The 12,561-nt window shown below is 34.7% G+C and overlaps 1 protein-coding gene across 5 annotated transcripts in view; it reads right to left on the bottom strand.

Annotated features, from left to right (window-relative positions):
- LOC119640083 (protein held out wings) overlaps nt 1–12,561 on the bottom strand; it is a 109,932-nt gene that overhangs the window by 38,558 nt on the left and 58,813 nt on the right. For all 5 annotated transcript variants that reach the window (XM_038037865.1, XM_038037866.1, XM_038037867.1 and 2 more), the window contains one exon: nt 705–838. In XM_038037865.1, coding sequence (XP_037893793.1) covers nt 705–838 — 134 coding nt within the window. The remainder of the gene's footprint in view (nt 1–704; nt 839–12,561) is intronic.

Genomic DNA, 12,561 nt, shown 5'->3' with positions numbered 1-12,561 from the left:
AAACAAATGCCAAGTTAAGCATAATTAAACGAATCAATAGCAGACACCACTCTTTAGAGAACGAAAACTTGAACAGAAGAAAACAATTAGACAATGTTTTTAGAAAAATGGTTGCACGTCTTCTTAATAAATGACGGCTTGGAGTGCTTAGAATTTAAGGCTTAGAGACAACAGCAACAACAGCAGTAACGCAAGTATCTTTTTTTTCTTTTCTTTCTATTAATTCAGAATTATAAGAAACAATCATTATTTTTAATAGAAAGAAAAAAGAAAAAAAAACATTAAATGAACTAACGGATGACACACCTTAAAGTGATTTCCGGTTGTACTATATATTCAATGAGTTTTAGAAAAGCAACAACAGCAACAGAAAAATATATGAACTCAGCAATAGAAAAACGTTTATCTTTTATTTCATTAAAAGCATTCAAAACGACGACAACGGTCTCAGCCACTCAGTCAGTCAGTCAGTCAGTCAGTCAGTCGCTCGCACACATTGTTAACTGAATTAATCTGCGAAGGAAGAAACGAAGGTTGTCATTTTTAATTAAACGAAACTGTATCGAGCGTATTAATGAATGAATATCATCAAAGCGAAAGAAAAAAACTCAACTTTTATTACAATTAACTTATTAACTATTGTATGAAAGCTTTCTTTTGTTTAAATATTTTGCAGAAAAGCAAAAGAAAAGAAGAAGACTTACATCTGGATGTTCCCGCACAGGTACATAGACTTTTTCATTTAAGGAGACTGCAGGTCCTTCAGGCTCAGGCAACTGTAAAGGTTCTTTTTTTACACCATTTATTTGAAACAGTGAAGCGCGTACACGGGCAATTTCTGCAAAAGAGATTTAAAAAGAAAACATTAATGCCTCACCTAAATTTCAATATATTCTCAAGATACTTGATTTGATACTTTTGAAACATGTTTAAACAACCTCTGTCTTTTAAATAAAAAAAAAAAACCCTTTCAACTGGTCTTCGAGCCAAGCCTTTTAACTAAGTAAACGTTTTTCGGCTTAAATCTCCACCACCTGTAGAGAAAAGCTGAACACTTTACTCTTATAATGACGGCGTCGATCAGTTGATTGCAATTTAATTTAGCTTACTATTTCCCCCTAAATTTAGATCTACCCTTGGACTGGATTCCAAGCTATTCGTGCTCGCGGCAAATGACACAAACTCAAGAATAGCGTATGAAAGCGACACCTCTTCCGAGGTGATCTTATGTGTGCTTTAATGAAATCAAATCTGCAAACAATAAAACCATCATTATCAGTAGTAAATGTATGAGTCAAAAAGTCGAATTTTTTTATAATGTCATGATTCAAAATTATTGACGAGGCAGTATTGCTACACCTGAAAAGGCATTTGCACTTTGCTTCATTCATAAAACTTGCTGGGATACTAGCAATTAACTTTAAAGTTCTCAGGTCCTGCCTTCTACTAGACGGAGAAAAACATTTCTTTGATTTCAACCTGAATCTAACTTTACATGGGACCTTGTCATATCCTTTTCAGCACCGTAACTTGTTAAGTCTTTAAAAACATTTTCCTCCAAGTTATGTCTTTCAAGCTGTTCGTATCCCTACTGATTGCAACGCTTAACCGATAGTACTAACATTACTTAGTGAAGCACGAAAGATACTTTTGATTGGTTAAATGCATGCGATTTTACAGACTAAACATCAGTCTGATTGATGTTCTTTTGAGATTCTCGTCAAAAATTCCACGCTCCTCACAAAATATTGAATGAAGTTTGAAAGTTTTTTTTGTAGCTGTTTTTTTCGATAAAAAAGTGGGGGACCGATTTGGAGTACGGCAAAGTAAGCGCTATAAGAATAATGTTATTCGGAAGACACTGTGTCACCAACCTCTTCGTTTCTAAAGAATTATTGTATGCAAATTTAAGATCTTCAAAGAATTCTTTCAATTCTTTACATTGATTGTTACCTAGAAGCTCGTGGACGCAATGTCGCATAACTTTTTCTTAAACGTTTGAAACTCTTTACGGGTTCTCTTTAATAGAAAAAAAAAGTATTGATTTCAAGAAATCTTATGCAAAAGTCGAGTCCTTCGGTGCTTATACCGCAACTTTTCTGGTAATTTACAAAGTCCACCCTTATCCTTTGCCAATTGCACGTCGAAAAGTTTTCCAAGTTCTTCTTAATTCCCGTAGCGTTGCTTAGGGAGAGCGCCCTACCGCGATAGAAACCAGCTTTTCCTTAAGATTTTTTTATGTCTAAACCCTATAAACTCGATACAAACGAACAAGCTAAAAAATTCTCACTAGAGAGGAAAGTCACCTCATGCGAAAACATTGATGAGGACTTGCTTATACACCTAGTACTTGCGCAACACGATGATTTGAATCAAAAGTTGAGATAGTCAGATCAAGTCAGATATGAAAAATGGGTTTTCAGCTCGAATGAACTTGCTCAATAAACATTAATACACCCGACCGTGGATGACAAAAAAAAAATTGTACCTGTAAAATATTATTAACTGAACGATTTTAGTTGAACTAAAACATATGGAAACATTTATATGTATACATATATATATATATATATATATATCGCCACATTTTTTTTTTTATGATAACGTACAACCGACTTCAATATTGGCAGCAGCTGCAGCAATCGGCTTATAAATCACAAACATTAAATATTTGAAATAATAATAAGTTGAAAAAACCGCCTGCCCGACCACCTTTTATGGTTAGTTGAGTAAAAAATGTTTTTTTCCCTGCTTTTGGGCAAAGCTCCGAATATGGAGAATTACAAAATTATGGCGCCTTTACATTAAGAAATTAATTTTAATTATTATTATAAATTAAGGAAATTCTGAAAAAAAATCTTTATATTTTTTTTTGTTAACTGCAAAGCAAATGCATTGGTAGAATTTCTATAGTTATGAGTAGCCACGTATATGGTTAGGCATCATGCAATCATAAATAATGATTAAAGACTTAGAAATTAATTAAATATAATAAGATGAATATTAAAAATAAAGTTGCTTGCTTGCTCTTAAATGGTAAACACAAGCTAACGCATCAGCGGTTTTCTTAGCACGGTTTGGAATACTAATAAGAAATCTCTGATGCTTGCATCAGAGCAGTTGAAACGTTGATGCATTTTTCGCACCAAAAAAAACCTTAAGATGACAATCGTTATTTTTTTTCAATAAAATTTATTCTTTACATTGTTGAAGAAAGTTTTCATCTGTCATTGTTCGTAAGAGTGCGAGAGCAAGTGTAAGAGCGGATTATTGCAAGAAATGTGGCTTCTACCCGTAATAGGAAAAGGTTAAAGCATTTACTAGCGGATTGAATTTCTTTAATAAACTGCTTTAATAGTTTCGTTAAGTACATTAATAATTTACTTAATGAATAGAGCTATAAGCGAATGAATATACTAGCGATAAGCCAGTCAACAAACATAACAATGCCCAGATATCTTTTGCCACTTCCAAGTCTTGCTGGTTATTTATGTATGGAAGTATATATGGGTATATTTTTGAAAAGCAAATTGCAAGCATTTCATCTACCTTTCATACCAAACTCTAGTAAAATTTATTTGGCAAAGGTAGACAAAAGTCAAACGCATTTCTTCTTAAGCTTGTAAAATGTTATCCGATCAGACTGTTTCAAATGCTTTAATAAAACTACATTTTCATACACTTATTATTCATACAAGGACTTTTATGATCCTAGCCATCTTCAATAGCGCTCGTCCAAACAGCTCTTCATCTAAATATCTCAAAAATTACGACATTTAGGTCGGCAGGTAGGGCAGCCAAGCTCAAATCGACTGAGAAAGTAATTCTGAGATCTTTCGGAGTATGACACAAACTTAATATACTCATGTAAGTAAAAAAGTAAAAAAAATTTTGTGTTTGCTTGAAGTACACCCGATGCAACTAGGTTTAGGCCACCAAGGCGTTTCTAACAGAAACGGACGCTATGAACCCAATTTTCAAGTCATTTTTTTCACTAATTCGGGTCCAAACTTACTCTAAAAGCCCACTCAATATTCGTTTTTTAATATACAACGACCAACGCGCTCAAACAACTCCTTGAGGAATAGTCCAAGCGAATGAAATCACTGCTGCTTGTAGGCCATTCACCAACGGAGTACTTGGAAGTTACCATCAATCACACAATAAATCGACTGCATGACATATTGTGTGGCAAGTAGGCTCATGTTATTGAAGACAGTGTTGCCAGTTGAGACATGAGTCCTTTCCAGTCATTCTCGCCTAGCTTGAGAAGGTGACTTTCTTAGAAAGCTTCGAATACGAGAACAATTATTTCGATCAAATATTTGAATAGTTTCCGAACGTTATTGAGGTAAACATCTTTCCGCCTTATAGAACGCAACGAACCATGGTAGAACACCATTTGGTAATTAAAATAAGGTCACAATGGCAAGCAGAAAACACACACTTAAAATGTTTACTCTCTCGATAGCCCAGCTTCAAGAACGGTACCTCATCATTCCAATTGTAAGAATAATAGATGGAAGAACCTTTCTAAGACTTGATTCGGGTCCTTTTTTATTTTTGTACCCGAAAATTTCCTTAAATGTTGAGTTGAGTGTAATAGGGTTTCTTATATACAACATGGAAGGAAGTGACGGAAGAACTTGGAAGTTTCTAAAAAGCGATTACCATGATGGCTATAGGCGCACAAACCGCGAATCCCTCTCTCTATACTATTTTTGTTGTTTTATAAGCACGCAGGTATTTTTATTTAGTTTTGGGCTCCAAAGAGACCCGTCTGTCCATCCATCGGATTATTGTTGAAGCTCTTATGAGTCAAATATTTGCATAAAGTACTAAAAATTAGCTCATGTGTGATGAGTACATGTTTATAGATCGACTTGGAGGAAGAGTTGTCTACCCACATACCAGCTTTATTGATATACATATTACGAAAGGCAGTTATCGAGTTGAAATTTTCCAAAAATATTTAAAAGAATTCCTCTGTCTCTAAAGGCGCCTCGATAGGGCTACTGACACGTGAACCTTGTATATATATATATATATATATATATTCGTGTAAGATATTCGATATTTAATGTTAACTTTTATTAACAGTGGAGTAAACTGACTTTTATAAGAATGTATTTTTTAGTATATTAAGATAAATATTACAGCAAAAGGGAAAAAAAAGAAAAAAATCGCTCAAAGACGAATGAAATTTTCTTACTTGATTTTAATAAAATTCACTGCAATGTATTCTTATGCCGGTAAAAAGTTTCCTACAAGTTTTTTCTCGCGGCCCATCTGTGCGCGCGTGCCATCATCACGAATAGTAAGCAGCAATTTTAATTGAACAAAATCTCAGCATAAAAAAAGCGATCAAAAATTATATTACATTTAAAAAAAAAGAAAAAAAAAGAAAGAAAAAAGTGTGAGCTTATGTGCTGCATGTATGCTGGTGGAAGCGCTCTCGCATGTTTTTCATAATTTAACACATTTGTTACGTGTGTTTGTGTGCGCATTTTAAATGATTTCAACGTAATGGAATGTATTTGTTTTCGCATAAATAAACACACAACAACTCATAAAATGATTTAAAGTTTTCATTCTTACCCCTACCGGCGGCAGCAAAAGCAGAAGTAACACAGACACATATTCAAAGAAAAATCAAATAAAAAATACAATTAAATGTATTTTAGATTAATGATTGCGCGCACTTTTGACCTCACACACAAACTAACACATAAACAAGCAAACAAACAAAGCATCACTACTATTCAGTCTCAGTCTAAGCGTTCGCTGCAGCCTCAGTCTTAGTTCGATTCTTTGCTCTTTTCAAAGCAAGCAAAACGATACTCGAGTGAATTACCTCACACCCCAGCATATGCATACACACGCCATCACCGATGATAAATGGCCAAATTAGAGAGAACAACATTAAGTAACTGACTGGTCGCTTGAGTGACATAACGCAGCACCTCGGTCATAGTTACAATACAGCAATTGCACTCGATGTAATAGAGGGAAAAGATACCGCCGTTTATATATAACAACGCTGTATGACACGGCGGCGGCACTGTCACCTTGCTTCAGTGATAGCATCGATTACAATTCATATGAAATGCAATTGTACTTGTTGCTACTGTTGTTGTTGTTGTTGTTGTTGTTTGCATTTAATTTGCAAGTTAATCAACAAGACAAACATAACGCATACACGTACAAACTAATCGGACAGTGTAACAATATTTAAAAAATTCGTTATGCATTGAAGTATTTAATAATGAAAATACATAAACACATAAACGTATAGTTAATTGCTTATAAAATCGCCAAAAAAAAAGTAAATAAATAAAATAACATGTTTAGCATTGTTATCTACAATACGATCCATTAGCATGTCTACAATACGATCGAGGATTATTGCACCTTGTATAAAATATTTGAAACTTTGAAGGCTAGAAGACTTTCTGATCTTTCGGCCACGCCCCTATGAATAGCTTTCTTCTATATAAAAAAATATAAAATAAGTTTGTCCAGGCACTGTCCCTGGCACTGTGTTAGATATAGCTGGAACTATGTCAAGGTTGCGCGAATGCTGCAAATCACTCCCTCCGCAGATTAAGAAGAATTTCGAAGAGTTAGCTACGGCTCTTATAAATCGAGAAAAATACTTGAAACTTTTCATTTTTATCTGTCTAGCGAAGAGTTCACTTAAGCGGAGTGTTGGGTTTCAAGTTTGACGCTATCAAAAATTCGCTTTGGAACATGGGTCCGTATACCCACTAAAAAAATGGTAAATACAAAATGAGTAAGAAGAAATTCTAATTTGTGACCCTGTGAGCCTACTATCTTTTCGATGTGCACAATGCTATGCTTTTCCCGATCATTGAATAAGTTGAACCAAAAAAAAAAGCGCATACTTAGAAGAAAAGTGATGGTGAATCTAACCGGGGAGTGTCTGAATGTATTTGGCACGCCGTTTATGGCGGTTAGCTGGCTGCAATCGTTGTTGTACGTTACTTCAAATTCAACAAAATCGTTGCCAAATAATAACAACTGGTGAGACTGTGTAGACGATTAAAGGAAAAACGCTTGCATTATACAAAACATTTGCGTTTTTCAGTAACTCGACGAAAAATCTCGGATGCGTTAGCATTGAGCTATCAAATCCGATGCATTGAATAAAATCTTTATTTCTAATTATTATCTGCTTGAAATGCTAGCTTGCTGCCGCTCTGAACAATGATTCCATCCTTATAACGATATTCTTACGTTGATAATTTTCAAAAATTTTTCTACGCCGAATTCGATTTCTGCCAAGATGGACGAAGTTGTGGTTAGCGATGAACAATACTATTAAATAAAAGACTTTTTGTCCTTTCCTTGGCGTAAGCGTTTTCTTTTTCTGAGAAAGCAGTTATGGATTTATTTTTACACCCCCTATTATCACCATTAAGTTTTTCTACAAAAAGGGGGCACGATTTACACCAAATTTTCCTTCGCGTACTTGGTAAGAACCACCCTTGTCCACCCTTTTCCTCTTCAGTTTTATCAAAGCAAGTTTATTTTCTCTTGTGTTTTGAAAAGAAGAGGTAAGTTCCACAAAATGAAAGAAACACTGTACTGTTCAAAAAGGGCAGCAGAGAAGAGAAGCAACAGGAAGCGACAAAGAAGCACTGTTGCTATCATCTTTTGTTTGGCAGGATTTAAGTTTGTGACGTGAGTTCACCTCTTCTCGTTTGCACGCTACCCATTTAGCATTGGAAAAAACTATCTTTCATTTCTAATACGTTCGGACTTTGCTTTTGTCCAGAAAGCAAAACGCAAGCTCAAAAGGTATTCAAAAGTCTATCGTCTACAGGGAAAATTCAGCAAACAACAAAAGTTGCACTGGTAACCTTTGCGGAAAATGAAGAAAAGTTCGCAGTAGAAAAAAGACAAAGCCAAAGTAATGCATACAAGACTTGTTGCTTACCCAATGTCCCTTCTTTTCTGAGGGATTATAATAAGACATTATGTCAAGCTTTTTATCTATTATTGTATTATTATTATTATTGTAATAAATTGCGCGACGTCTTGCGGAATAAGTCATGACTGGTTTATTTTTTTGTTTTATTAAACTAAAATTATTATTAATTATTGCCATTTCAAAAAAGGCAGCAAGAGAGCGAGAGGTTTTATTGTCCATCCTTAGCTATATATATATAGACATATTCTAATTTTTCTGACAGTATATGGGTTTGGGGCGAATTTCGGTGTCAGTCAACTGGTCTTTTGATGGTAAGTTTGTGTCAAACGTTTAAGACGTACACAAAGCAAGTCTGCCGCCACATGACAAATAGTATAGATAGACCGAATATTTCAAAATCAGTTGTATTGAATTTCATCCGTTTGAAGAACGGGTTATCGATATGCACATCGTTTGTAATGCATGCATTTCTTTATCTAATCATCTAATGTATTATATATGAATAACTATTGTTTTAGTGTTTTTATTTTATTTTATTTTTAATTTTTTTATTTTTTTCACTTGTGGTCTGTTGCGAGTGAATAATAACAAGCGAGGAAAGTCTCCCGCCGTTCTCATGCTTTTCAAATTTAAAATAAACAAAAAAAAACAAATGTTAATATGTATTTTTTAATTTGTACATTTGTCAATTGTGTGCGTTTAATACACATTTGCATGCACACACATAAATGTATTTGCATAGGCATGGATGTTTATTTTAGTTACATGTGCATACATAAGGTGCTCTCAAGTGTTGTGTGTATTAGACTATTAATAATAATAAAGACTAACTAAAAAGTTAAGTTAATGCGGATTAATGTAATGACAATCTTTTGATTATAACGTATTAGTCATTGTTCCCGTTGATTGATAGGATATAAAATTCATGAGAAGAGACTGCAACAGAGGCAAAAGAAGAAGAAAAATTCTTCTGCAATTAATCTAAAGTGTTATATGAGTCAAGGCGTTAGCGAAAGCTAACTAAACGAATCGATATCACAACATAAAGATAAAGACTTTTGTTCTCTCACACACATAACAAATTATGAAGACCTTGGTACTAAGACTTTATAGCATTCTCATGATTTGTTTTTAATTAGAAATATATGAGCCTTACGCTAAAATGTTGTAATTTTGTTTATAAGTGTTAATACGTTGAAATATTTTTGGCAAATGTGTTTTTATTCATTGGCATAAATTTGACATCATATTGACAGCAATATGCTAATTTTAAAATTATATACGCACAGCAATGTGAAAAATATTTTCGTAAAATATTTTTATATAAAAACTTCGTGGGGTTTTTGCACCCATAGGCCAATGATTCAGTAGGCATCCTATGTAGCAGCAACGTCAAAGGAGAACTGTCCCTAAATGCTTTCTTCATATTATTATTAGGAATTTACCGATTTGATTCTAAAAGCCCCGCATCTATCTGCGGGAGTTTAACGTGAGTTGAAAAGTCTATCTAGAAAGCCTCTGTAATGTACGCTTGAAGATAGCTATCAATATCGATACAAAATTTTTGAATGGCTCGAACGATAATAGCCGGAATAAATTCGTTAGAAACGAGTACTTCTTGAAATATAATTTTGTGCAAAAAGTACCCGGAGCAAAGAAAAAAACATTTTATTCAAATAGAATTTCAAGAGTTTTGAATTACAAGCGCCCATAAGCGTGGTCCATTCCTCTGCACATTTTTCTTTTATGCGAATTTTCCCGAAATTTTCCAGACCATCTTCCCAGAGTTAAATTTATTAACTTCGCGAGTAGAAAAAGCCGGGTAGAGACAAAAAAGGTCGGAGCGGTTCTGCTGTCATTAAATTGATTGACTATTTGTCTAATCAATTTTTTTTGAAAAACATCAGTCCAAATGTTATACGTGCCCTGAAAAGACTTCTGCAATTGTTAAGCTAAGTATCTAAGGCGCATATGACAAGTTCCAAGTACCATCTTCTTGCCAGCTCTCGTTTCTGTTATGCTAGTAACTTAACTTTGCCGTAACTTTCGTGGAGTGAATCACTGGCAACAATTTCCACGATTTGAATTTTTGCATCGCAACTCGCTCAAAGTAATCTTTCGAACAGGCACACATGGGCTATCCTCATAGCATGGACATTCCTCACGAAGACCCTATCAACTCACCGAAAATAAATTGTAAAAACGTGTTCTCCGAGCCTTTTTTTTCGGAAAAGCGGCTATTGCACGCTACTATGCGCAGACACACGAACATTGATTTATTAGAACAGCCTTTCGCAGGCATGTGCAGTGTTTATGAAATTTGTGTGCGTTCTTGCGCTCTCTGCTGCTGACATGCGTGCTTCTGCAGTAAGTTCCTTATACACGTAATGGCTTTCGATATCAATAATTTATGGATGCCTATCTTTTTTAACTCGAAAGTTCATTTTTCAATACGTTTTTCTTCACACTATTGTTTGCTATCAACACAGCAGTGCAGTACTAGGTCTTTTGAAGAACGTCATAAGTGCATAAAGTGCACGCTCTATTGGCCTAGCAGTGGTGCACATTCTGGCGGGAATGACGAATATGAGGATGATACAAAAACTTTGCCTTATAGACGGCTATAACGATTGACCGATCATAATAATTAATAACATCTGAGCGGATGTGTACCTCTAATTGCGCTTTTGCATAAGCATTTGAAATATTTAGCCATAACAACAACAACAAATTCCTTCTTCAATAAGCGAAAATAAATGCATATTTTCACGAATTGAATGAAAGAGATTGAACGACATCAAATCGAAATATCAACAGGAAACAATTTCTGAGTACAAATATTGATTTGAATTTTGCTCAGAAACAATTTTTCAGTAATTTTGTGGCATAATTCACAACTTGTTAAAGTCAATCCACGGGTTTTTTTTTTGAAAAATTAAAACCGATAGATTTTAATGGAAAAGAAAAAAAAAGCACTTTCATTCGAAATTGTTCGCCACTCTGAACATTGTAGAAATTATACGTAAGAAGCCGCTCGCATACGTACGTCTACCACATACGAAAAGGAAATCAATAGGAAGAGCATGCGTCATATCTATGATTAATTAAATAAAATAAATAATTACAGTAAACAAGTAAGAAAATTAAATTCGGTCGGGACTGAATCTTTTATACCCATCACCGTTTACCCCAAAAAAATGACAGAAAAATTAAAAGAACAAAATTCTCATGATTCATAATAAGGAACGGACGTAGTTGATTTCTTCTATTTTCAAAGTGAGACTTTTTGTCGTAGACGCATGTGAGAATTGTAAGCGGGTCCTTTGAAAAGTTTGCGTCAATTCCAAGCTTTTTTGCAAATTTTTTGGCGATGCCTTTAATTTCGCTAACGGGAGAAAGTTGCACAAACAGACAGGCGGACTGACGGACAGACGAACGGGCAGACACGTTTAAATAGATTTAGAATTTGATGCTGACCACGAATGTATATACTTTTTAGGTTCTCTGATGTTTCCTTCTGGGCGTTGCAAACGTTTTAACAAAACGCATATACCCCTTATGCTTTGGTGATTGGTATGCAAAAATAGAATAAGAAAATGAAAGAACAAAGCTATATCTGACTATAAAAAGTATCCGGAATTTAATTTGTGTCTCTATAAAAAATCGTTCAATGTAAGTGAATGCACAGTATAATCAACTTTTCGTCATAATAAGACTTGAAAAGTAATTGTTTTTTTTTATAAAGACAAGAACATTGCCTTGAGAAATCGACGATGGAAATGAAATTGCTCAGCGAATCCATTACCCAACGTAATATGTAGTGTTTTCTAAAGGCAGGTTTCTTCCCCTTCCATCTCTTTTTTTCTTTTTTTTAATCAATTCAACGTTCTGCGCTTTTGGAACCACGTGTCAAATTTACTTAATGTTTCGCTCAAAAGAAATAGACCTCAGGTATCGAGAAGAAATAGGCTGCTAAGCGATAAATTCAGTTCTTTTACTACGCCATCAATCAGATTTACGACTTACAAGGCAGCGTCGGCAGATAGTCTTCAATGTTCAAATGTGGAAGTTCAAGAGAATCTAGGACAAGTTTTGAGGGAATATTGACACTGAAGTGTTTGTGAGGAATGGAGATAGCCTGGGATATTCGTTCAAAAGGATTTAGGAATTTTGGGAATTGATTTCCGTGGGAATGGCAGATTCGCTAACTTACGAAAAGCAATGGGGCCTGCATTCCTTCAAAAACCTCCCGCCAATATCTTCTCGTTCTCAGCACTCAGCCGCGAGTTCGCTTGCCGTCAACACGCGCCTAAGGTTTATTTAGCATAGTACCTCAGATTTAGATTAACTCTGATCAAGCCTTCATCTTTAGTTGAAACTCACCGGACAAAGAACAAACAAACAAGAGCTGACCTACAATTTTTTGGGAATCGTGGACAGACATAAAGTCAGAGAGACATTTTTGAATCGTTTTTGTTTTTAAAAATGGTCAAGAAAATACATTATTTAAGAATTCTTTGGCGTGTACGCCTATTATGCGCATGCATATCAAGCATTGCAAGCATTTAATATCCCTACCACGTTGGAGTGTACAAAAAAAAGAAGGA

This window comes from Glossina fuscipes, unplaced genomic scaffold (genome assembly GCF_014805625.2).
Source record: "Glossina fuscipes isolate IAEA_lab_2018 unplaced genomic scaffold, Yale_Gfus_2 115, whole genome shotgun sequence".
Taxonomy (NCBI): domain Eukaryota; kingdom Metazoa; phylum Arthropoda; class Insecta; order Diptera; family Glossinidae; genus Glossina; species Glossina fuscipes.
Note: the sequence above shows the minus strand (reverse complement) of the source record. Positions and strands in the feature narration are given on the sequence as shown.